Source organism: Erpetoichthys calabaricus, chromosome 10 (genome assembly GCF_900747795.2).
Source record: "Erpetoichthys calabaricus chromosome 10, fErpCal1.3, whole genome shotgun sequence".
Lineage (NCBI taxonomy): Eukaryota > Metazoa > Chordata > Cladistia > Polypteriformes > Polypteridae > Erpetoichthys > Erpetoichthys calabaricus.
Window position 1 is genome coordinate 845,610 of NC_041403.2, and position 26,612 is coordinate 872,221.

Consider the following 26,612-nt stretch of genomic DNA (forward strand, 5'->3'; position numbering starts at 1 on the left):
CATTTTATGCTGAGCTCTTCACTTGTGGTGGCCAATTCTGTCACCTTGTCAAGTCACACTTGTTCCCAAACAGTCCACCTAACTGATGTTTACTCGATTATGGAGACCTATTTGTAAGTCACTTTGGATAAATGTGCCTGCTAACCACATAAAATGTAAAATGGAGCTGCTGAGGTTTCTAGGTGGCTTTGGGTCAGGACTGCTGGACACGCTGATCACGGGCTTAGTCACCCCCTGCAGATCAAAGACCTCGGGTTCATCATTGACGAGGTGGGTCACAAAACCATGTCTACCGTGAAAGGCGCTATATTAAGACAGTGACTATTGTTCAAAGCAAAGTGTCATTTAATGATCGCACTTACAATAAAAACACATTTGTATGCCGCGAGTTCAAAGCTACGAGCGCAGTGGGCTGTGAAGCGCGAGGCTGCCGGACTCTTCACAGCTCGCAGCGCAGCCTTTGTGGAAGGCCCGGAGCGACGGGCCTCTCCGCTTTCGTCATTTTTTTCAACGCTCGGGTGCATCGCTTCACTTAAACTGAAATTCTTTTTTCTCTCCGGTTTTGCGTCCGTTTCCCGCTGAGACTGACGCGATCCCGAAATATTACATTTTAGCACGGCGTGCTCGCTCAACTCCTAACTCTTACAGCTCAATCCCGCGTACTGCAATTACAGCAGCCTGCCGTCGATACAAAACTACAAGTCCCAGCAAGCAGCGCGGCTCTCACGCAGTCCTATAGTCGGTGTCAGCTGAAAAGAGCGCCTGTCAGAAAGAAGCCCAAAAAGAGGACAGTAGTGCAACGGAGCCGCAAGGGACAGGTCGGTGCTTTTTTTCTGTAATCTATTCAGGGATTGTCATCTGGATTTTCTGCCGTCTGAAGGAAGAGAGCTGGCACGCCAGACTGGCGTTCGCTCAGGCGCCCTCTTGGACAGCCACTTGCTGCCTCTGCAGCTCCACCGCTAAGCTCCGCTCGGGAGGGTCTCTCCGTTAATTAGGGTGTCGCAGTGGTTCCCTGCAGTGCCGACCCGCTTCGGCTCGGTTCGTCCCGGAGACCCAGCAGCACTGCGGCGGATTTGTGACGGCCGTTCACGCACTCCTTATTTCTCCTTACGACGACATTTCTGCTCGTAGAGAAGAGCGGCGAGGCGCAGAGCCTCCTCACACCGGCTGGGCACCGTGGGCAGTGTCGAGGAATTGCTCCGTGGACGTTGGCCCCATCGTTCTCGGCGGCTTGTGGACGGCGCTGCTCCCCGAAGATCCCGACTCTCTGCGTGGCTCCTTGACGGTACTGAGCGCCGGAGTCTGCGGCTGCTGGGAGGAGCTCGTTGCGGCGGCCGGGCATGTCGGGCGCCCCTTCGTAGAGAGGCAGCACGCGGCTGTCTGCTCCCTTCAGGCGGTGCGGATTGAGACGGGCTGTCCGCCTTTTCTTCCTCCATGAATGCCACTGGTGCAGTTCTTTTAGATGGCACTGCCCTGCGATGAGCTCCCAGTAGACATTGTCCACCGGCAGCGGCGCTATAAAGGAAACGAGCGGAAAAGCTGAGGACAACACACCGTCTCTGTCGCCGTCGCCTTTCCCAAAGCTCAGTTGGTGGCAGGCAGACCCGTCTAGAGGGCAGCTCAGGGTCAGAGTGGCACGTTGCGTAAATGGAACACGGCCGGAGTGGACAGAGCCCGGACAGCCTGGACTTCACAGTGGAGAATGTGGAGAAGGTGAGGGCGCTTTGGGTGGCACTTTATCTGGAGTGTGGGTAAGTGATGCTGGCAGCTTTGGCACGGGGGAGGCCTTATTGTGACGCCGAGGTGACCTGAGGTGGCCCAGCCTGGCTGGCCACTCTGTCTGCATTAGTGGCACCTAGTGCCCGTCCTCTTGCCAGGCCATGTAGGGGATGCCTACAACTTAAAGGAAACAAGTGGGCGCAAACTGTGAGCAATGCCATTGGTTGTCTTGTGTGATAAGAATAAGCTGCTGACTCTTCACTTCAGGAATGCCACCAGGTGGTTCTTACTTGCGCCCGATCATTTCCTGGCACGCGGCCTTGTATGGGAGCCGTGGGGTTGTGACCTGTCTGGGAAGCCTGGCAAAGGCCGAGTTCTGTGAGTTGCATGAAAGTTGGCACTTGTGAACAGGCCTCTGGGTACAGTGAGATGCCAGCGGGCATCCCCTCCTGGGCCTGAGCTGTAGGCTGCATTGGTGCTTTTGGCGGCCGGTCAGCCTCGTGTCTTGTAAGGCATATTAAGGCATTTGCTGGAGTCACAGGTTTGAGTCCTGCCCTGCCAAAGTGCCACCTGACGGAGTGATGAGGTGGACAGACTGGTCGAAGGTCATTGTCGCCTACTGTTATGTCTGGTGGCTTGACCCGCAGGCTAGTGGACAGTCCAGCGGTCAGTCTCTGGGTGAGTGGCTTCTACAACGTGAGGAGCGGCTCATCCAGGGTGATGCCAACCTCCACCCGCTGCTGTGCCCTCTAAAGTGGGCGATGGGCGGGCAGGCCATTATCTGCTTCTTTGGCACATGCTGAGCCTCAAGATCACCCACAGCCTCCCAGCCTGTCCTTTCAGGCCTGTCCCCTGCTGTGGGCGAGGGGGTATCATGCTGGTCCTGCCCGGTGGGGCCTCTTCTAACCTGCATGTGCAACTGGCATATTCTGGGGAGAAGGCGAAGTTGTGTGTGTTTGAAAGGCAGGTGGTGCCAAAGGTGGCAGGGTGGTATTGTTTCTGTTAAATGCAGGATGAGCTACTGATTGTTCTGCCCGTTCTGGGGGACATGTAAAGTGCCAGCTGGTGTTGTGCCCATCAGTATAAAGTTGTGCTCGGCGCACCCAGTGAGTTGCAGGCTAATGTCCTCCCATGGGAGTGAGGGAGAGCTTTGCCACAGACAGTTTGATGCCAGTTCATGCCCGTCACCACATCCTTCAGGGAGACACTTAGCAGAAGCCTTCTCATTAGTCTCTGTTATTTCAGTTGCTGCCTGGGGGCTCCAGCACTGTGCCATGGGGAGGGTGGCACTGGCATGTTTACAGGTAGTGCCGTGTTGCGAATGCACTTTTTCACTGGGCGCCGTGTTGTTTTTGTCTGTGTCTGGTGCAGGCATGTGGACAGGTGCCAGGCGGTCATTTGTGAGCTCGCAGGCTGTCAGTTGGCAGGAATGTGGAGCTAATTTTATCTGCCAGGCAGCCCTCGTCCTGCACTTGTGACTTTGAAAGGGAGACAAACTGCGCCATCTCTTGCACTCGGCACAGCTGGCGTACGAGGGAGTGGCTAAAGCTTTGAGGCGTCGGTGCCCACTGCTGTCCGTCCATCAGGGTGACCTCCACAGTGGCGGACACTTGTGCACAGTTGGATTGCCATCTTGTCTGGCAGGGCGAGCTCGAGGCTGTGACAATTGTGCAGTGCCAGCTGATCTGTCACCCTGGCGGCACACTTGTATGACAGTGTCCCCTTTTCCTGTCACTTCTCGTGTGGTCCGCTGTGCTGGTGGCCCACGTTGCTCTCTTTGATTTTTTGTCTTCTCTTGTTGTCAATCAGGAAAGACGATTTGGTGTGACATTTGCGTTTGTTTCTGTGACGTCATCATGGTGGTTGTGACGTCACGTGGAGCTCCTTTTGGTGCTCTGAGTCGCCTTTTCTGGCTGCCTAATTCAACACGAATGATAACGACGGGCATAGCAGACACGGGCGCAAACGACACCGAATGGCAGGGTGCGACAGTCAGGGTGACAAGGGTGGCAATCTTACAGTGAGGGACAAACCTCCATGTCACTTCAGGAGAGGCTTGCCACATGTCACCAGTGACATTCAAACACATGTGCCAGTCAACACGTGACACGTTGTGGTGCCACCGCGATTAGTGAGCGACGGAGAGACAGCTGTGAAAGGTGCTATATAGCAGGTTCAGTGGGTCATTACTGTCACAGGGTACAGTGCAGAGTGACATTCGTACTTACAGGTGATGACTGACTGGAGCAGTTTGGCCTTCTTGCTGATCAGTTTGAGGTGGGGAAGGTGCTGTGAAAGGCGCTGTATACCAGGGTTCTGAGGGCATTGTGAGGCCATGTGCCATTCTAATCGCCATGCAGGACGTCGTCACTCCGTGGTGCCACTGTGTAATCGGTTTACACGTCACTTGAGGTGGACGTCGTGTTTCCGGTGCTCGGCTGAGCCCTGGGGGTGCTGCCGACTAAATCCACGACACTCCAGGGACACGTGACATTGGGAGTCAAAGCGTCCGCTGGCACACGGTGAACGTTTTATTTGTGTGAAGGGACAGGTGACATTAAAATAACGCCAAAGGACAGTGCAGAGCTGGCAGCGTGAGACACACGTGCTGCGCCCGCTGCCTCTGGCTGTCCACTCGGCATTTCTGAAGTCCCCATTGACACCTTCTGGGACCCCCGACCAGGCGTCATGTGGCACACGACTGTAATCTCGGGAGTCCAGCAGGGAACAGCAGATTATCATAAAGCTCATTGCTGCTGTCCAGTGGCACCATTAGTGATGGACGTGAAAGGCGCTATGTGACGGTGGTCATGTGTACTGGACACATAATGACCTTGTTAAGTCATACCTGCTAATCTGTGGGTGACTGATAGATACGAAGGGCTGATATAGCAGAGTGATGGCGGTGAAAGGCGCTATATGACAACAATGGCGGTGAAAGGCGCTATATGACCAGTCTGTTCTCGGGCGTCCAGTGAAATTCTGACTGTGCTGATTAACATGCAGCTTGTCACTGCTCTGATGTCACCTACGCTTGCTTGTGCCAATCGACGTTTATCAATGTGGTCCCCTCTGGTCAGTGATAGAAAGGCGCTATATAATTGTCCCTTTCACGCTGTGCTCTCTCTGGGAAGTTTCTAAGGTCATTCCTGTCACTTGTACAGATTAAAGTGACATTTTTAACTTGTGTGTGGCAGTCAACATTCGACAGAGCGACTCTCTTTGGGACCCCGACTGGTGATAGATGTTCAAGGTGCTATATAATCGGTTTGTAGGGCCCTCGTTGTCGGGGGTCCGGTGACTTGCTGATTAGTGACAGATGTGCATGGCGCTATATGACAGAGGAGTGTAAGGCCAGGACTGTCACTTGTACAGAGTGGAGTGTAATGTGACCCTTTAATGTTAAGCAGTTCGGTCCAGCGCTGTGGTCCGTGAGCGATGGCTCTGAAAGGCGCTATATAACAGAGTGGCAGTGAAGGGTTTCAACACTCGATGCCTTTTTTGAGGCCACAGCCGAAACATAAATCCTCCTGAGTGGCTTTAATTTAAGGACCTCCATCACTGTGGTGACCCCCTATAGCGCCTTTCCTCTGTGGTTCAGTGTAAAGCACACAAACACTAGGAGTGCAGTCCTGGCACGTCATTTATTTTAGGTACGCTTGTATTGGCCTTAATGAATAAAAGAATAATCCAGCAGGGGGCAGAGATGAGGACCCCCGGTGTAACAACAAATGGGGGGGATTTCAGCACGGGGGGCGTCCTGAGCGACCCACTCTGTCTGTGCGTCTTCTTAGCTTGTTGTCTGACACTAAACTGCAGACTCGGCTGAATTCTGAGATCATTCCAGATGTTCCCGTTGAATCAAACTCTTTGAAGCCGTCCTTGTAACGATGAGTTTAAAAGGCCGTGTTGTCAGAGGACCCCCAGTCTGGTGGGTTTGAGACGTTGGCATCTGGAAAGTCACCAAGTCCTGGGGCTTTAATTGTACCAAGCGCCCAGTGTGACGTCCAGCCTTTCCAGGTTTATTTCGGACCACCAGTTAACCTTGTTAGGCCCCAGTGAACTTCAGCCCACTAAGTAAAGGCGCTATAGAATAAGGATGCACAGTCAGTATTGTCACTTGTGAAGCGTCACCATTAACGTTAAACTACTGACTAGTGAGCAATGGCTCTGAAAGGCGCTATATAATGGTGAGGTTAGGGACGCAGCCCACCGTGCTCACTACACTGCCATGTGTGGCAGGTGCGCCGGTCATCGTGTTGTAACTGCAGATGCCCGCGTGCCCCCCTCAGATGTGACTCCTCTCACTTGTGTCCTCAGTGCTGTCCACCAAGCCAAATGCGCTCAATAAAAGCAAAGCAAACGTGAGACGCACAGTCTGTGGCCGTGGATCCAAATGCAGCGCGTGACTTTTAAAGTGACATGAAGACCCCGGACACCGCTGCGCCATGGCCTTGTGACAGGCAGGATGTCCTCCTCCAGCGGTGCTCTTCTTCTTCTTTTGTGTTCTGCGCTCCCGACTGTGACTCGCTTGGCTGTGCAGGACGAGCTGCTGTGCCGTTAAACTCCGAGCGCCTCTCGTGTTCGCAGTTCTGTGTTAATCCCAAAAAGTTACTTGGGTTAACTGAATTACCCTTAAAATAATCTGGATGTGAACGGGTCACTGAGCCCCTCCGAGCGGGCCGGTCCTGCCCTCCTCACCCTTCGGCTGCGATTTCAATGAGCTGTGGAGCGGCAGGCCCAGCGAGCACTCGGGACAGCACTCTGCTGCCATCTTGTGGATGGAACGTCATACTAAAAATTAAAAATCACCGCCCAACCTCCTGACATTTTATGGCAACTCATCAATATTCATGAGTAGGGCGGAGACTTAAAAGCACAGTTAGCCCTCCCTATTGTCACTTTCTCAGAGCCCACTGACATTCTTGCTGGTCTGTGCCACCTGGGCACCTCTGTCTGCCTTACCGGAACAATCTGAGGTCACCTGGGGGGGAGTGGATGGCAGGACCTACAGCCACTGGTGTCCCCAGAACTGCACTTGATGTTGCCAGGTGGTGCCCGTAGGTGGCACTGTTACTGTTGTTGCGTCTTCAAGCTGTCTGTGGACTGAGCAGGGCAGGCATGGAGTGAAGGCCGTTGGCATCAGCACGCAGTTGTGGGTCGCCAGAGCCTAATGCTGTGACTATGCCAATGTGAGGCTGCAGCCCAGGTGGCATTCAGCTTATTTTCATTAATAGTTAACTACCAAGGTTATGAGGTGAAAGCTGGTGGATACCTGGCAAACACTGCCAGGCCATGAAAATGGCATATTGGGTTCTTGAACAGTCATGCCTGGTGGCCTGGGCACATAGCAGTTAAAATGTTTGCTGTTGGCAGATTCTCTGTTTTACTGGCTGTCAGTCAAGCCTCAGGGGTGGCAGTGTGCCACTCTTACCTGAGGAGAGGACTGGTCACACCACTCTGTGTTACCCACTTTATGTGAACTGGTGGTACCCCATCTTACTGCTCTGAACTGCATCTGGCAAGGGGGGCACTGGCAACTAGCATGTGTGACTTCCTGGGTTGAGGGAGACCAAGGGTGGCATGTGCCCCCCCCCCCTTTTATTTGGATGCCCAGCAGTTCATTTGAGTGCCTCAAGTGTGGCAGATGGTGCCACCACTCAGACGCCGAGCCATGTTTTATGAACAGATGTCACCCCGAGTGCGAGCGTGATGTCGTGTCCATCTGATAGCAAGTGCTGTGCCCTGTGTGTGTGTGTCGGGGTGAGCGTATGTGCCCGTGTACAGTTTGTGCACACATAACTGGCACACCGTACCCGTTAATATGCCATTGTGTGCATTGGCCCCGCTTTGCATGATGGGCTCTTGTGTGTGACAGTGTGGCCATGTGTGCCACCCACAAATCAGCGTGTGTGTTTCTGTGCAAGTCCTTTCTTTCTGCTCATTGCCCTCCTGTGCCCACAGGCGCTGCACCAGCTCTACTATGACCCCAACATTGAGAACAAGAACTTGGCGCAGAAGTGGCTCATGCATGCTCAGGTCTCCCCGCAGGCCTGGCACTTTAGCTGGGCCCTGCTGAGCCCGGACAAGGTGCCCGAGATCCAGTACTTTGGCGCCAGTGCCCTGCACACCAAGATCTCGCGCTACTGGGGCGACATCCCGGCCGGGCAGTACGAGAGCCTCAAGAGCCAGCTCTTCAGCCAGATCGCCCGCTTCGCCTCGGGCTCCAAGATCGTGCTGACCCGGCTGTGCGTGGCCCTGGCGTCGCTGGCCCTCAACATGATGCCCGAGAACTGGCCCTCGGCGGTCAGCGACATGGTCAAGATGTTCCAGACGGAGAGCTCGGATGTGGACGGCAGGGCCCGCTGCCTGGCGCTGCTGGAGCTGCTGACCGTCCTGCCCGAGGAGTTCCAGACCAGCCGGCTGCCGCAGTACCGCAAGGGTCAAGTGCGCAACACGCTGGGCCAGGAGTCGGCCGCCGTCTTCCCCCTCCTGCAGCAGCTCCTGCAGCAGCACGACTCGCCGGGCTTCATCAAGCAGAAGGTGCTCAAGTGCTTCTCCAGCTGGGTGCAGCTGGACGTGCCGCTCTCGGACTGCGAGGGTCTCGTGCAGGTGGCCTTCTCGTCGCTGCAGGACCCCGAGCTCTTCGACACCGCCGTGGAGGCCATCGTCAACGCCATCTCGCAGCCCGACTCTCAGAGGTGAGTGGAGTTTGGGGTGAAGCCAATTGTGAAAAAGTATTTGCCCCCCCACTTTGGCTCGAGTCTTTAGAGAAGGCTTAGTATCAGATAAAGGGGGTCCTGAGAGGACACAGAACACGAGTTCTCCTTACACTTGTGAGAAGGTAATTGCCCCCTTAGGGACTCGTTCAGCTGACCAGAGTTAACCGATGCTTCGACTCCGCTGACCAAACGCAGCCAGCCAGCCCTGCCACGTGTTGAGTGAGGTCTTCTCAGAAGAGCACTGAAAATGGCTGAAGAGATGAGGAAAATAAGAAAGGGGGACAAAGAGACCATCCGGAACAGGCTGGCCTGCCAAAGTGACCCTGAAGACCACAGCAGAGAGAATCCCAGAACAACATCCAGGGAACTGCAGGGCCCTCCAGCCTCGGCCAAGGACAACGTTAACGAGTCCATGTCCATGACCGATGAGCACACAGTCACTCTGATGGTAGCAGACCAACGGGAAAACCTGGGGCACAAGTGTGATGGAGAGACGACGCGTGGAGAGACTTGCCAGGTCGAAGGTGCCAGGAATTGTGCACTTAACCGGAATATTCTTAAGAAGAGCGTCCACTCGTCTGTCTGTCCTGAAGCCTCAGTGGGTTATGCAGTGGGACGATGGCTGTTGTGAAGTTCTGCAGTGGCCTTGTCCTGACTTGAACCCCTAAGAGGTGCTAAAACGAGCAGCTGGCACCCCTAAAACCTGCCAGAGTGTCTGAATTAAAGCGAAGAAGAGAGAGGGCAGTGTGGAAGACTGGCATCACGTGATGGACGTGTTTAGTTAGCTGCTGTGGGGGCACTTACTTTTTCACACGAGTGGTGAGAATGTTAGAAAGCCTGAATTTAAAAACTGTACTGTGTGTTCACTCGGGTTCCCTTGTTGCATTTCGGCTGAAGGAGTGGGGGCAGATACTTGGTCACAGCACGGTGGCTGGTGGGCCCCTTTGCCCATCCCCCGTACTGACCCTCGTCTTCTTCTCCGCAGGTACGTCAACACTCTGCTCAAGCTGATCCCACAGGTGCTGCAGCTGCAGGAACAGCTGCGGCAGGCGGTGCAGAGCTGCGACATGGAGACGTCCCATGGCATCTGTCGCATTGCCGTGGCACTTGGCGAGAACCACTCTCGGTAATTCTGGCTGGTGCCAGTTTGGGTGTTGTTTTGATGTCACCGGGCAGGGCGCTGACCGACTCTCTGTGTTTGTCGCAGGGTTCTGCTGGAGCAGGTGGAGCACTGGCAGAGCTTCTTGGCACTTGTCAACATGATCATGTTCTGCACTGGCATCCCTGGTCATTACCCCGTGAATGAGACCACCAGTTCGCTGACACTGACCTTTTGGTACACACTTCAGGTATGGTGCAAGACGGTAGAGGTGAGGCTGGCACCTTGGCAGAGTGGGCGTTGGCTGACAGGCGCCCTGGTGGAGTTTACAGGATCCACGTTGGCGTGTTACTTGATGCCCCCCCCCTTTTTTTCAGGATGATATCATGTCCTTTGAGACGGACAAGCAGGTGGTCTATATGCAAGTGTACCGGCCCATCTACTTTCAGCTGGTGGACGTCCTGCTTCACAAAGCCCAGTTTCCTGTTGATGAAGAGTACAGTTCTTGGTCCTCCGATGAGAAAGAACAATTTCGAATTTACCGGTAAGTGTCTGTGCAGGTGTGGCCCCACGGAGCCATGGTGGTCTGCTCCCCTCTCTGACTGCTGTCCCCTCGTTTTTCAGGGTCGACATATCGGACACCCTCATGTATGTCTACGAGATGCTTGGAGCTGAGCTGCTTAGTAACCTGTATGACAAGCTGGGGCGCCTGCTGACCAATGCTGACCAGCCGGCCTCATGGCAGGTAGGTGTGCCGGGGGGGCTCTCGTGACTGACTCGTGGTAGAAGACCACTGAGAGGAGTTGGCGTTTGAGCAAAACACTGGGCTGGGGTGGTCTTTCACAAGTCGTTAGTCGAAATTTAACTGGAAACCAGTGCAGTGACTTGAGACGGGGGGTTAAGATGGACCTGCAAGAAGGAATTTCACTGACCACCCTGCCGTCAGCATCGTGTTATCGTGGAGTCACTGGGGCTCGCGAGATTTCATATTGGGTGGTCTGCTTGTGCACCCCTTCAGATGAACACACACACACACACACACACACACACACACACACACACACACACATATACTGTGAGTGGTGTCTGCACAGCCCCCCCCCCCACCAGTGCTCCACATGCTGACTCGCTAGCGTAGACCAGAGCAGAGCAGACCGGACTGGTGTCCCCAAGACAATGGAGGCTCGTGTGCTGTCACTTCCCCCTTGGAGAGAGGTGACAATCCCCACATTGGTTTGATTTCCTCGATCGCCCCCAATGTGCAGACAGAGCATTGGGGGGTTTAAAGCAAAGTTGTGTTTATTAGCAAATAAAACGAGAAAAGCAGCACAACGAAAAAGTGACGTCCCTGTCATCAAGTCTGAAAGCTTCACAGCCGTCAAAGAAACAGTGACACTTCCAGTGAGGATGTGAAAGCCGATTAGTGGGGGGGACTGCAATGGAGGGAAAGAGAAAGAGGGGCCATCTTCAGATGGCTTGTGCAGGGATGGCATGGCTGACATGCGGGTGGTCCGTCCCCCCGTGCCGTGTCACCCACAGATAAATTGGCTGGTGGCTCCAATGAAGGCGGCGTCGTGTAAAAGCTTCACTCGTGGAGGTCTGTGCAAAACGCCCGGTCCTGTCGAGTGGCTGGCCATCCTGTACTCCGCTCCTTAGGGGTGGGTGGTCTTGGAGTTATAAACTGAGTGGTCCTTCGAACTGAGGAATGTAATGGGAGTTACAGAAGGGGACAAAAAACGCACATAAAGTGTCAGAGCGCAGTGCGGAGCCCCCTGGCCGTTGCCCCACGATGGGACACTTGTGTATAAAGGTGCAGGTCTCCAGTTGGGACCCCCACAGAAGCTCCTCTGATGATCCTGTGAGCAGAAACGCCTCGCTGGGGGTTTGTGCAGCACATTGGCGGTCACCGTGTGGCCATCGTCACTCAAGCTGTGACCGTTGCTGCAGTTCCGGTTTATCATGTCCTGTGCCCACCGTACGATGAAATCCTCACTCAAATGGGGACGGTGATGTCATCCCAACATGGAGCCACAAGGAGTCCTTCTGATTGAAAGTCCGGTTTATTTTCAAATACGGTTCTGCTAAACCGTGAGGCTACCAAAGAGTCCGAAAGGCACGTTAGGGGATGCCAGAAAAGGCAAAGGCGCCCCTAAAGCACAAATCCAACGAATGGTCGAAGGATGGAGTACGGGGGTCCCAAATCCTGGAATACACAAACAATCCAAGCAATCAACACAGGAAAACCCACCACCTAGAGGAGTGCAGTCAGTGAACCTTTACCTACACCTTTATAGGGCTGAGGGGGGTCCCCTGAGGTGATGGGCAGACAGACGGGACGTCCCACAAACCACAAGAAATAAAGCTGATTGCACAGTGACCCTAAGAAGCTAAATAACGAACAGTGTTAACGTTAAACCTGAAGGAGAGGACCATAAAAACGGCACATGAGCCCCAGGCAGGGGAGGAACCCAGTCTTCTGCAAGGGGTCTCATCATTTCTGGTGACCAGGCCCATGATGGCGGCATCACACACTTCAATAATGGAGCTGGCGCTGTGTTTGGCCGCACCACCCTAACGGACAGCTCCGCTCACAGCCCCATGGAGTGCCAGTGTTGGAGGATGTGACGCTGCCAGTCAGAAGGTCCAGAGTGTGGCTGCAGAGGATGGCACTAACTCCAGGAGTCGGGCAGTCAGCTTTGGATGGTCCAACGGTGCCAAGTGTCAGGACATTGGCAGAGCAGAGTGCCATGCTGGCGGTGTGCATTGTGAGTCCGATGGTCTCCTCTGTGAACTGCTTGTGACTGTCTGGAGTGTCCTGCACTTCACTGTGACACACAGACAGACTATCATCCTTTTGCAGCAGTAGGAGGTGATCCAGAAGGTATCACTGAAGTTCTTGCCTGATTGGTTGCTGCGGGTTATTAAAATCCGCCCTGGCATTCCGTGCAGACCTGATGCCTCATCAACATGAACTCTCATTTCAAAATCCTCCTTACGTCCTACAAGGAAGAAGAGAAGAGAAGAAGACATCATGTGGGTCTGTTTTGGTCAAAGGTGGTCTACATGTTAGGAGATGAAAGTGGCCACCATAAGGCATTAAGTTCATCAGGGTCAACTGTGATTTTGTGACTGTAGGATCGCGGACCTTCTCTGTTCATTTATTAATATACCAAAGGGGGCTTCTCTGGTGGTCTCCCTGAAGAGCTTTGGCCAAAGAATCTGTGAAGTGTCTGCAGAACCCCAAGAACCCTCCACACCTCTGACAGCCATTGCCCAGACTCCTGGTCTGCCTCTCCTGGCGACGCTCACCGCTGCATACACCCAGCAGGCATCAGGGCGGAGTAATGATGAGCAAGACCCCCGTGGGTCTCTCTGAAGCCGATGTCGTGACGCACACACACTTGTTCTGAGCTGGTTGGCTCATACAGCACTCGGGCACTTCCTTTGATGTTTAGGATTATTATTGGCATTGAACAGCATGGCACTGGACTTCAGAATGGCTCCATGCCCGCTTTCCTTCACCTGTTCCATCAGAACACTTTACCAATCAAATCAGCAAGCAGTGGAGACTGCATGGGGGGTCTCATCCAGGTCTTCAGATTGCTCGATGGCATCGGTGAAGTTGAACGCTTCGTGTACTCGAGGACACCCCTGGAGATGAAGGGGAAGCCATAAAAGAACTTCAGCATGCAGGGAGTTGTGGGAGTCAAACAGACCACCAAGACTTGGAGTTGAAGGAGAAACCAGGACAGGCTTTAAGAAGGTTCTGGGTGAGGGACAGTGTGGCACGAAGGGTACTACTGATGGCTCCGGGAATCTTTGAGGTGCCAACCTGGCCACAGCCATTTAATGAGAAAAATTTAAAAACAAAAACAAACAAGAAATAATCCCACCGGAGACACAGAGCACAAGATGAGCGTCACTTCTTCATGTCCCTCTCAAGCTCCCCATCTCGGGGTCCTTAGCAGGTCAAAAGACGACCGCTGTAGATAGGGGGCGGGGCTAGCAGCAGGGGTGGAGCTAGGATTTGTTCCCTGCCAATTGGTCGATGCTGCAGAGGAGTCCAGAGATCCAGGTAGTGGTGGTGGGAGTGCTGGGCTTACCTGAGCCCACCAGGAGATCCCCACGGGACCCACATGCGTGACTTTAGCTATTAGCTGAACAAACGAGCGGCCGATGGGCCCAATGGTCTCCTCTTCTGCCCCAGGTGTTTCCCTAAGGATGGATGTGAATGGAGGGGAGACTCTGTGGCAGAGCCCTCAATCGCAACTCGGACCCTTCTGGATCTTTGGTGGGCTTCTTGTGGTCTCGGAGTCTGACCCTAAATTGGATTTAGCGAGTTTGGCTGTGTGTGTTTTTAAATCTGCCAGTCTGAAGCGAGAAGAGAGATCAGAAAAAGAAATGCCAGCCGTGAAACCCGTTTGTGCAGAATCAGCCATTCAGAGTCGTGGCATCCGGCAAAAGCAAGCGAGTTTAGTCAGCCGTGAGCTGTGAGATTACGGGTATCCCTGCAACTTCAGAAAGAGGAGCAACACGTGACGTGGTGTGCACAGTGCTGTGAGAAAGTGTTTGCCCCCTCCTGATTTCCTCAGAGGTCCGAGTGACGACTGTGAAGGAGTCGGGGACAACGGTGTTTGATAAAGAGCCATTCGTGATTTCAGGTGGCAGCTGTGTGGTATGGCAGGTGCGTTTTTCAACATGCTGCCTGGCATCATCTCTCACTGATGGGCAGCAGTCTGCTGTTTAGAGGGTCGCTGTTGGGAAAGTGTCCTGTCCCTGCTGCTTCTCATCTGCTCTTTTCTGCCAGAGGGGCGCTTGGTGTCTGCAGACCCCTTTTGCTGCCCTTTCACAAGCCTGGTATGTGGAGTCACGTGTGTCCCAGTGACCTGGGAGTCTCTACTTGTGTTTGTGACTGGAGCTGGCAATGCGCACATTTAGAGGTGGATATTTTAAGGAACGGATTCAACAAAAAAATTGGATATTGAAAAGATTTTTCTTGTTATTTTAAATGGAACCGATAATGTAGCCCATCGGAAAATCTGGAATGGATTGAAACACTCAAACGGCTGTACAGTAGAGAAGGCCGGGGGTCCTGGGGCTTCACTTCATTGTAAGGGCTGTGGGTACACAGTGTCACCACTATGGCAGCTGGGGACAGGGTCGGGGTCAGGGTTAGGTGGGAGTCGCGGGGCTCGTGCCATCTGCTGGTTTAGTCCTCGGCCGTCCTGTAACACCATTGCTGTGCTTGGCCTCTTCTGTGCGGCTCCAAGGACCCCCGCCTGGTACGTCACACGTGTGTCTCACTTTATCATTACGGAGACTTGCCAGGGGGCATACAGTCAGACCAGTGGACCCCAGCAGTGGCCTCGGAGGTTCTTGTTGGTCAGTGCTCTGTGTGTGTGTGTGTGTGTGTGTGTACCTCTGAATACGTTAACAATGGCCGAGACCGGCCTTGCTCTCTGTGTCCCCCCACAGTACCAGGGACTGGCCACCCTGTAAGGATTTTACACTAAAGATCTTGGCAAAGACCTGGAGCTGCTCCTGCTGGGACCCCTGAGCTCAGTCTGCATGAGCACAACATGAAGCTGTGAACGTGTGGGAGCTGCGTTAGGGCGGGTGTCTCAGACCCTCGACCTCGGGGTTTGCTAGCATCAGTAAACATCAAGGTGGTTTCAGTGGGATAACAGCAAACGTCATTCCATCTAAAACTGCCTAAGTTTGCTTTTGGAGCGATTTAAGCACTCGGGATGAAGACATACGAGCCGAACAATGCCAACCTGAGTCGCCCTGCAGGCTTCGTATCGGGTGGCCAGGTGTTTTCTTATGCCAGATGTCACGTCTTCGCTCCTCCACTCTTGTGACGTCTCTCTGTCTGTGCCAGTCGAGGTGTTTCTGAAGTGTGTCAAGTGCCTTGGTGGCAACAGTTCCATCAGCCGAATCGGGAGCATTGATAATCTGCAGTGGTCTTGTTCCGTGTCAGTGAGGTCACGTTGAGATAAACGGAGTCGCAGGGTCTTTTATATCTTGTAGCACGCGTGTACACGCTGGTCGGTTTATCTGAATATGAACTTCTTTAATCTTTTTGTATTTACTCTCCTCCCAATGTCCCCTCTGACACCTGTGCGTCTATCCCAGTGTCCCCGTCCTGTGCTGGCATCTCCAAACTTGTCCAGAAAAGCAGTTGCCTTTTAAACTCCTGTTTTAAATGCACGCAATCAAAACTGACGCTGGCCTTCCCTCACCGGCTTGACGCCAGTCTTGATTACGCGGTTTTATTCAATTTAAAATTTGCATCTTCTCCAAATTATCCACCTTAATAAAACGGTAACTGTCTGTCCAGTTGCGGTGTCTGTTATTCCCACAAACCTTTTTTGCAATAAAATGCACTGCGTTTGCCATTCCAACAGGTGGCGGCTCAAACACTTGTATGAAGTAATGCATTTCATTGCTACAGGTCTGTGTGACGTGCTATCGGTTGGAATGACAAGCGCAGTGCATTTTATTAATAAATGTGTTACACCATCTACTCCAACAGGTGGTGTGGTGTCACTGCTGAGGACCTTCCACGGGTAGCACGGCTAGTCCTGCAGTAATCCGAACGCCCAGACAATCCCAGCCGCTCGCGGGTCTCCATGTCGGGTCGTAGATTTTTAAATTATTTCTGATTTTTTTTCTTTCCAAGGATGTCATCCAACTGATTTCAAACCTAAAATAGAGAAGCCGTTTTCTTTTTCTCTTCAGTTTATTCTCTTAAGTATCTGATCAAAGCGGAGCGCTAACGAGGAGCCCACTGAGGTGAGATTTCCATCTCCTTGTTAAGAAGGAGCCACTAAAGGCCATTCGAGAGTAAAATGAAGTTTTAAAGGGGGCACTCCTGCAGGCATTCACTTCTCCTTAAGAAACCTGCGGCCCTCTGGGACCACCGCCGTCGTAAAAGTTGAGGAGTTGTGCGCCCCCTTTCCGTTGCTTTGATGTTAAATGCGGCCGCTGCATCAAAGGCATGAGACGGGCAGGCGGCTGGGAGTGCGTGGGCGCTGTGGTGGGCAGATCCACCCGAGAGCTTCGACACACGAAGGCACGCCGCGTCACTAGGCTGGGTGGTCTCGGCATCACATGTGCCTTATACCAACAAATAAATCAAAGCAATGGCACAGATACCAACTTAGTGGTAGAGACGAGCGAGAGCCATCTTGGAGAAGGACCAGGTGACTTTATGGTGCCAGTTTACTGGAGGATGTGCCTGACGTTTTATTTCAAGGGGGTGCCCAGCCTGAGTGTGCCCTCCGATGGTCTGCCAGACGTGACACACAGCTGAGCTTTTCTTTTCAGCACACGGAGACCCTGCTCTATGGCTTCCAGTCCATCGCAGAGACCATCGATGTCAATTATTCGGACGTCATTCCCGGCCTCATCGGCCTCATCCCTCGCATCAACATCAACAATGTGCAGCTGGCCGACACGGTCATGTTCACCATCGGTAGGTGTCTGCACCCTGTCCGTCCGAGGGGCTCCGCTGCAGGCCATGCGTCTCCTATGCCGTTTGTCTTTCAGGTGCCCTGGCGGAGTGGCTGGCGGACCACCCAGTGATGATCAACAACGTCCTTCCCCTGGTGCTGCATGCACTGGGCAACCCAGAGCTGTCCATTTCTAGTGTGTCCACGCTGAAGAAGATCTGCCGAGAGTGCAAGTACGACCTGACGCCCTATGCGGCCAACATTGTGGCCGTGTCGCAGGTGAGTGGGCCCCCAGGCTGGCCCTGGGTGGGGGTCTGCAGCGTTTGACCTCCCCGCTTATCCTCGGCTCTTGTCTCTTGCAGGACGTGCTGATCAAGCAGATTCACAAGGTCAGTGGAGGGCGACTCGTGGTGGGTGGATGCGTGTGATGCCCTCGTCCTCGCCTGCCTGACACTGTCCTTGTCCCCCCCTCTCATTGCAGACCAGTCAGTGTATGTGGCTCATGCAGGCCCTGGGCTTCCTGTTGTCTGCGCTGCCGGGGGAGGAGATCCTGAGGAACCTGCACTCCCTCATCACGCCCTACATCCAGCAGCTGGAGAAGCTGGCAGAGGAGACAGTAAGCGGGCACCAGGCCTGTTCGCTCTTTGTGATGCCATCTTGGGTTTCTCACTTTTGATTTTTTCCTTCTTCTTCTTCCTGAAGCCCAACCCATCTAACAAGCTGGCAATCATCCACATCCTGGGGCTCCTCTCAAACCTTTTCACGACCCTTGACATCACCCAGCATGACGACGAGTCTGCGGAGGGCACGGAGGTGAAGAAGAAGCACACGGAGCCGGGACCCAACCCTGTAAGTCTGTCCGTTGGGGTGCCACTTAGGGACCCCAGAGCCTTGTCTATCTGTCCAGGCCAGGCTGTGTCTCTGGCCGCGTATAGGGTACTAGCCTTGTGCCAGTCTGCCCCTGTGGATGGACCTTCATCGATTTCTGTTGGGCCTGGCACTCTTCAAGGTCCAGACACCTTTACTGGTGGGTCTGCGTTGTCCTCTGCTTCAAGGATACACTTGTGTGGTTCCAGATATCGCAGTATGAGGAGGCTGGCCTGGGGCTGTCTGAGCCCACCGCAATGGGGGACCGGGGTGTCAAACGCCAGTCCTGGTGGGCCACTCCCACTTTGGTAGGGTGTAGCCAGTCACTGCTGCCGTGACTTGAATTGACTTCCTCAGAGTTGGTCTTTGTCTTTGAGCAGCCGCCAGTTAAGAGCGAGGACTGAAAAGACACAAATATGGAGGAGGATGATGATGATGATGGAGCTGCGCGATGGGCCCTAGTGCCGAGCCGTGGCATAGCGAAGGGTCCGCTTCAGCAGCAGTAGGCGTTGGCTTCTAATTATAAAGTGGAGGGCAGCGGGAGCCGAGTCTGACACCCTGACTTGGAGTGGTCCGGCACTTATTGTTAACTGGCAACCGCAAAGGGGGACTACAAGAAGCTGAGGGTCCGCTAAGATGAAGGCAGTGAAGTTTAGCGCACTCGGACTGAATTTAGGCTCCTTCACTCTGTCCACATCAGTTGTATACACACAGGCCGTGAATGGGGGGGCCGTCACCTAGTTAAGTGTCCCGCTGTTTTCAGGTCACTCCTTGACATGTTCAGCCGGGCCGTCCTAAAGCTGCTTTGGCTCCTTGTCACACTGGAGGGTGACCTGTGGTCCTGAGCACGGGTCTCTGTCCTTTGACACGTCCGTCCGTCTTTCTTCACAGTCCTGACAAGCTTGTCAGCTCCTGCTGCTGAAGAAGGACCTCGCAGCTGAATGTTGAGTCACCATAAGGGTGGCACTGGACAGGTGATGAGCGGCCCCTGGTGTCCTGCAGATGTGACACCTGCCATTGAAGACCACGAGTCCAGTCCCAGACCGGACCAGACCAGAGGTCTTTAGGTGTCTTTTGACAGACCCCAGACAAGCCGCCATTGGTCCCCTCTGAGTCTGAGGTGCTGGCTGTTGTCCTGCAGAGGACCAGTGGAGGTCTGCCCGAGTGACCCCACCCATTGCCTTCTTTCATCTATAAGTGAGGCCCATTGACGCCTGTCTGGTTAAACCAAACGTGGGGGGCCGTTGCGGTTCTCTCGGAGGTGCAGCACTTCCTGCCACCTAACTAAGATGGTGGCTGGCATGAAGACCCCCAGTCCGGTGTCGTAGACCTTGGGCTTTGTTTTCCCCCTGACGCCGCTTTGTCCCTACAGGTGGTGGTGGTCCTCCAGCAGCTTTTTGCCCTCATCCAGAACGTTCTGAGCAAGTGGCTGAACGACTCGCAGGTGGTGGAGGTGAGTAGGTGGGCCGTGGGCCTAGTGAGCTGTCTTGGCGTTTGCCATGCCTTTCCATGAGCCTGACAATGTGTGTGTGTATCTGCTGTGCCACAGGCGGTGTGTGCCATCTTCGAGAAGTCGGTGAAGACCCTGCTGCACGATTTCGCCCCCATGGTGCCTCAGCTCTCAGAGATGTTGGGCCAGATGTACAGCACAATCCCCCAGGCGTCAGCGCTGGACCTGACGCGCCAGGTGAGGGGGTCTGCCCTGCCGGGGGTCGTGTGTGAGCCCACCCCGCTCGAGGCCACGTCTGATCATGTTCTCTTCTTTCAGATGGTCCACATCTTTGCTAATGAAACGGAGCACTTCCCACCCATCAAGGCGCTCTTCCAGCTGACCACCTCTGTGACACTCTCCATTTTCCAGCAAGGTAGGTCTTGTCAGACACCTGGAGCAGGATGGAGGAGGCCATGAGTGAGAATGCGGTCCTGGTGTAAGTTGGGGGGTTTGGTGAGGGGGCGGCAGATGCTGCTGGCCCCCAGTTTTTTTCGTGGCATTTGGATGGGATGCAGGCAGCCACTACTGGACTGAAGGCCCAAAAGGTGGGCAGCAGCACTCTGGTCCTGGTCCTGCCCCCTGTGGTGTGGGTCGGGCGACGATGACTACGGCACAGCGCCATGTAAGACGCCTGTAGTGGGCCCTCTGCAAGTGCTGACCATTAGGGGGCGCTAGAAAACAAAACGGAATCAAAGCGTTGAGGCGGTGGAATGCTGGCGATGGAGGGGACCGAGGGTTCAGGTGTCATCAGATCCCACCGTACCTGGAGGTGGGGGTGGGGGGGTGGTATTACAAATGACTGCTGGGGGGTCTGCGGAGGTTTTTGGAGGTCCTGGGGGGCATCACAGAGTGTTTTGGGGACAGCAGGGGTTGCTGTGAGTGCCTTCTAAGCAGTTAGGGGTCCCAGAGAAATGTTCATAGTTACTCAGGGGGGCACTTCTTCTTTCGGGGTCTCGGGGGGGGGCTCTATAGCAGGGCCCCAGGTTTCTCACGTCCCTCCCCTCTTTGTTCCTTTGCTTTTTCTTTTCTTTTCTTTGACAGCTTCATGTTTCTCTTTGTTCTGTTTGCGCCCGCCACGCCCTGCTTCACTCGGAGATTCTTTCAATGTTTTTTTTCCCACAATTACAAGACAATTGAGTTGCTCTTTGTACCTTCTTCTTATTATTTCTTAAGTTACATCTTTATTATATTTTAGGGCCCAGGGATCATCCTGATATTGTTGATTCATTTATGCAACTCCAGGCTCAGGTGTGTTTTTGGTTTCTTATTTCATTCACGTTCAGTTTCCTCCTCCTCTTCTTCTTCTTCTTCCTCCTCCTCTTTCTCTGTTAATTCGGCCCATCTTTCAGTTGATAAAATTCCTTTTGGGATTCTGAGCTTGCAGGAAGTACTGCTGGTCCTCAAAGTGGCGCTGTTTGGACTCTTGGGGTCCAAAGACCTTCTAAGAGCCTTTGGGGGGGGTGGGGGCTGGGGGGGCTCAAGAAGGAAACCTCTGTGTTTTTGTAGGACAGACACTCCTTAAACCAGCAATGACAGATTTTGGTAAATGTTATCAAGGGGGAGGACATCAGGGACCCTAAACTGGTCTTCATTAGACCGACAGAAGAAAAGAGTGACCTGGGAATAAAGAAAAAGGGTGAGCCCGTCACCTGCGCTTGAGTGCACACTGGGTGGCATTATAGGCAGGGCGACCTCCCAAAGAAGGCCCAAGAAGCCTGAGGCCCACCAGACACTGAGCGTGGGGGGTTGAAGGAGAGGAAACAAACGTGTCAGAATGGACTCCCGAGGCCCAGAGTAGCGCAGCTTTCACTCCGGCCAGTCCTCTCGTTAGCAGGCCTCGGTTTGGAGGTGCGAGCCGTGCCTCGTGTGTCAGAATTTAAGGAACAGCGAGGGGTGCAAATGAGACAGGACCCCATTGTTAGGCGCATCTTCTTAGCCAGTTAATTACTGGACGTGTTTGTTATGCACATCTCATTAACTGATTATCTGATGGACTCGTTTGTTATGCGCATACTTTATAAGCTGTTGGTGGTCGTTTTTGTTATATGCATCTCATTAGCCGGTTAATTGTTTAACCACTTGTTATACACGCCTTAGCTGGTCAGCTGTTGGACTCGTTATGCGCATCTCATTAGCTGGTCAGCTGTTGGATTTGTTTGTTATGTGCATCTCATTAGCTGGTCTGCCCTTGGACTCATTTATTATGCGCATCTCATTAACTGGTTAGCTGATGGACTCGTTTGTTATGCGCATCTCATTAGCTGGTTAGCTGATGGACTCGTTTGTTATGCGCATCTCATTAGCTGGTTATATGATGACTCATTTATTATGCACATCTCATTAGCTGGTCAGCTGTTAGACTCGTTTGTTATGTGCATCTCATTAGCTGGTCTGCCCTTGGACTCATTTGTTATGCGCATCTCATTAGTGGGTCAGCCCTTGGACTTGTTTGTTATGCGCATCTCATTAGCTGGTCAGCCCTTGGACTCGTTTGTTATGCGCATCTCATTAGCTGGTTAGCTGATGGACTCGTTTGTTATGCGCATCTCATTAGCTGGTTATATGATGACTCATTTATTATGCACATCTCATTAGCTGGTCAGCTGTTAGACTCGTTTGTTATGTGCATCTCATTAGCTGGTCAGCCCTTGGACTCGTTTGTTATGCGCATCTCATTAGCTGGTTAGCTGATGGACTCGTTTGTTATGCGCATCTCATTAGCTGGTTATATGATGACTCATTTATTATGCACATCTCATTAGCTGGTCAGCTGTTAGACTCGTTTGTTATGTGCATCTCATTAGCTGGTCTGCCCTTGGACTCATTTGTTATGCGCATCTCATTAGTGGGTCAGCCCTTGGACTTGTTTGTTATGCGCATCTCATTAGCTGGTCAGCCCTTGGACTCGTTTGTTATGCGCATCTCATTAGCTGGTCAGCCCTTGGACTCGTTTGTTATGCGCATCTCATTAGCTGTTCAGCCCTTGGACTCGTTTGTTATGCACATCTCATTAGCTGATTATCTGATGGACTCGTTTGTTATGCGCATACTTTATAAGCTGTTGGTGGTCGTTTTTGTTATATGCATCTCATTAGCCGGTTAATTGTTTAACCACTTGTTATACACGCCTTAGCTGGTCAGCTGTTGGACTCGTTATGCGCATCTCATTAGCTGGTCAGCTGTTGGATTTGTTTGTTATGTGCATCTCATTACCTGGTCTGCCCTTGGACTCGTTTGTTATGCACATCTCATTAGCTGGTTATCTGATGGACTCGTTTGTTATGTGCATCTCATTAGCTGGTCTGCCCTTGGACTTGTTTGTTATGCGCATCTCATTAGCTGGTTATCTGATGGACTCGTTTGTTATGTGCATCTCATTAGCTGGTCAGCCCTTGGACTTGTTTGTTATGCGCATCTCATTAGCTGGTCAGCCCTTGGACTCGTTTGTTATGCGCATCTCATTAGCTGGTCAGCCCTTGGACTTGTTTGTTATGCACATCTCATTAGCTGGTTATCTGATGGACTCGTTTGTTATGCGCATCTCATTAGCTGGTCAGCCCTTGGACTCGTTTGTTATGCGCATCTCATTAGCTGGTCAGCCCTTGGACTCGTTTGTTATGCGCATCTCATTAGCTGGTTATATGATGACTCATTTATTATGCGCATCTCATTAGCTGGTTATCTGATGGACTCATTTGTTATGTGCATCTCATTAGTTGGACAGCCTTTGGACTCGTTTGTTATGCGCATCTCATTAGCTGGTCAGCCCTTGGACTCGTTTGTTATGTGCATCTCATTAGCTTGGTTATATGATGACTAATTTATTATGTGCATCTCATTAGCTAGTTATCTGATGGACTCATTTGTTATGTGCATCTCATTAGCTGGTCAGCCTTTGGACTCGTTTGTTATGCGCATCTCATTAGCTGGTCAGCCCTTGGACTCGTTTGTTATGTGCATCTCATTAGCTTGGTTATATGATGACTAATTTATTATGCGCATCTCATTAGCTAGTTATCTGATGGACTCGTTTGTTATGCGCATCTCATTAGCTGGTCAGCCCTTGGACTTGTTTGTTATACGCATCTCATTAGCTGGTCAGCCCTTGGACTCGTTTGTTATGTGCATCTCATTAGCTTGGTTATATGATGACTAATTTATTATGCGCATCTCATTAGCTAGTTATCTGATGGACTCGTTTGTTATGCGCATCTCATTAGCTGGTCAGCCCTTGGACTTGTTTGTTATACGCATCTCATTAGCTGGTCAGCCCTTGGACTTGTTTGTTATGCGCATCTCATTAGCTGGTTATCTGATGGACTCGTTTGTTATGCGCATCTCATTAGCTGGTCAGCCCTTGGACTCGTTTATTATGCGCATATCCGTACTTCACAAGCCATTGGTGGTCTTTGTTCTGCACGTTTCATCTTGCGTGGTTGTCACCGATGGCGTATTCTGTCGGGGTGATGCAGGTCCTCCCTGAGGTGACATCACTCAAACCCTGACCCCTGACCCTAGCAGGCAGCTCTGTGGCTCATTTAAAGTAGCAACCCGTTTTGCCAGCTGCAGATCGTCCAGCGAGCGCCATGACGCAGATGTCCGTCTCGCTGGGCACGCCGCCTGTTAAAATGGTGAGCTTGTGAAGGAAAAGTTCAGCAAATTTAAACTGCCTGCCCCATTAGCATCAAACCAGCAGCCACTGCGGTGGTCCGAGACCTCAGACTGGACACTGTAGCCAAGTGGGGGGGTGTGTGCCCAATGTGTGGTCACTAAAGGCCCAGCAGAGGGACACTTGAGCTGCACAGACGCCCAGCAGGCGTTGCTGCCCCCTTGTCACATGACTCGAGAGACCCTCCGCTCACATGACCTGCAGTGCGGCCTGCTTGGCAGCCCCCCCCCCCCCTCTCTCTCTCTCTCTCTCTCTCTCTCTCTCCTCACTTGTCTTTTACATGTAATAATTTTCTTACATATTTGATCATACCTTTTAATTAATTTAAATTTTAATGTTTGGTTGGCAGTATGTTTTTTAGATTTCTTACATTTAATAAGTTTGTTTGTTTAGTTTGGTTTGGTTTGGTTTTTTTCCTTTTGTTCTTTTTCCTTTGGTTTTCTTTTGTTGAGCCTCTAAGAGCTGAGGGCAGGCGGCTGGCAGGTAAGCGAGGTGGGCGTGAGAAGCCCGTGGGGCGCGTGGATGGACGGTGGCCCTCCTCCTCCGCCGCATCGCCTGCGTCTCTTTTAAACCCCTTTCTGCTTTTAGGCCCTCAAACGGAAGCCCGACTTGTTCTTGTCCGAGGCGCTCGATGTCAAGGCCATTTTCCACTGTGGTGAGTATCATGGGGGGGGCCGCCAGAGCGGCACGTGAGGGGCACTGAACTCCTCCTGGAGGGGACCGTTGGGCCGCTTTGGTCAGCCCAGTGTGGCTGTTGGCATCGGGTGGAGAGCCAGCAGGTCAGGGGTGCCCACCGAAAGCATCGGAGCTCCTCTTTACAGAAGGCCCTCCCTGCCAGCGTGTGTGGCACACACAAGTGGACGGCAGCACTGTGTGCGCAGATCGCCAGGGGAGAAGATTAGGTGGGCATCCCGTGAGGGGCCTCGCCTTGCACTGCGAGTTTGATGGAGTGCCTTCTGCTGTCACCTCGCTGGCAGAGTTGCTGCTGGTCCCTGCGTGTTTAGTATGGCCGGAGTGACGAGTGTCACCGTGGGCAGTCGCTGACCCCTGTCCCACAGGTCACTTTGGCCTCCATTTTCAGCCTTAACGGTGGTCCCAGAATGGCTTCACGCATTGTGTCTATTCGGGGGCTCCGTCACTCAGCTGGCCACCGAGGTGCATGTGGCCTTTGCTGCCAGTCTGTGTCCCTCCTGACTGTCCTGATGCTGCCAGGTCCATCCCACTGGTCGGTCACTTTGTCCCCCATTCAGTACCCGGGTGGTGGCTGAAGTGCTTCAAGTATTGCGGCTGGTTGGTCAGTGTCCCCGTCACCTGAGCACATCGGTCTCTCAGGAGGGGATGCCAGCTGTCCAAGCATGTGTGTGTGTGACCTCGATTGCCAGGCTGACCCTTGGCATCCCCCTCTCTTTCCACAGGCGTGATGTCCCTCAAGTTCCCCGAGGCTCCAACTGTCAAGGCCACCTGCCTCTTCTTTGTAAGTAGCCCTCCATGTGCCGTTCTGCTCGCCGTCCACTTTTCTGCCCATCTGACCGTGTCGTGCCCTCCGCAGACGGAGTTGCTGCCTCACTGTGGAGACGTCCAGCTGATCGGACAGGTGGTACACGATGATGGCCGGCTGCTCCTGCAGGCCCTTCTTGAGGTGAGGCCATGTGCCAGTCAGGTGAGGTTGGGGGGGGGGGGGGGGGGGGGTTGTCAGCCACGCCCTGACATTGTCTTTGGTGCCACAGGGCATCGGCGGTCAGTCTTCCCGCAATATGATGGATCAGTTTGCCGAGATCCTCTTTGCCCTGAACAAGCACTGCTTCAGCTACCTGTCGCTGTGGCTCAAGGACCTCCTGCAGCAGCCCACCTTCCCGTCCAGCCGCCTCACGCAGGAGCAGAAGGACACCTTCTGCCAGCAGATCCTCAGGTAGAGTCCTGGCGTCCAGGGGTGCCACCGTGGGGGGGCTAATGAGACCACTTATGGCTGTTTGCTCTCTCTGCCCACAGAGAACGTGTCAACAAGCGGCGGGTGAAAGACATCGTCAAGGAGTTCACGCTGCTGTGCCGCGGACTGCATGGCACCGAGTACGCCGCGGACTACTGAGCCATGCCAGCTGCTCGCACCGTCGACCTTCTCTGTCTGTGTGTCATGTTGGGACTCGAGGGGAGGCTGGACAGGTTGGCACCCCGGTGCCATGCTCTCCCCCAACGCATGCGAAGGTCAGCCGAGTGACCCTGTGCCCACAGGAGGAGCCCCCCCCTTTCCCCCCAAACCTGCTGGAGCGGCGGGCAGCCCGGGCACAGCGCCTGTATGTGTCCGTGTTTGTGCTCTCGTTGTGTGTTGACTGGATGCTGCCCGCTGAGCCTCTTTGGTGGACATATGTGTGCCCATGTGGGCTCCTCTGCCCCCCCCCCCCCCGTCCCTCTCGATCCTGCTTGGCACCAGCGCTCCTCTCCGTGTCTAACGCAGGGCTGCTGGGTTTCTTTTCTTTTTTTCTTTTTCTTTTTTTTTTTTTTGTACCAGGTTTTAATTTATTAAATATCGACGAGATAAGCACAGTGTGCCCGCGCCGTGTCCTTTGTGTGTCTTTCTGGAGGTGCCACTGCC

General features: G+C 53.2%; 1 protein-coding gene across 2 annotated transcripts; it reads left to right on the forward strand.

Moving 5' to 3' along the window:
* Positions 1–962: 962 nt before the first annotated feature.
* ipo13b (importin 13b) lies at positions 963–26,564 on the forward strand. Of its 2 annotated transcripts, XM_051932494.1 has the most exons (20): positions 969–1,713; positions 7,684–8,420; positions 9,427–9,567; positions 9,649–9,790; positions 9,918–10,084; positions 10,165–10,285; positions 16,870–17,017; positions 17,092–17,273; positions 17,357–17,383; positions 17,476–17,610; positions 17,697–17,843; positions 19,234–19,314; positions 19,411–19,548; positions 19,630–19,726; positions 20,549–20,601; positions 24,611–24,677; positions 25,438–25,496; positions 25,572–25,661; positions 25,750–25,931; positions 26,012–26,564. In XM_051932494.1, the coding sequence occupies exons 1-20, from the start codon at positions 1,648–1,650 to the stop codon at positions 26,106–26,108; spliced, it is 2,877 nt and encodes a 958-aa protein (XP_051788454.1). In that variant the 5' UTR covers positions 969–1,647; the 3' UTR covers positions 26,109–26,564. The 2 variants fall into 2 exon arrangements, with proteins under 2 accessions (XP_051788455.1, XP_051788454.1); XM_051932495.1 differs by lacking the exons at positions 20,549–20,601; positions 26,012–26,564 and having other exon boundaries at positions 963–1,713; positions 25,750–25,851.
* The last annotated feature ends 48 nt before the right edge of the window (positions 26,565–26,612 follow it).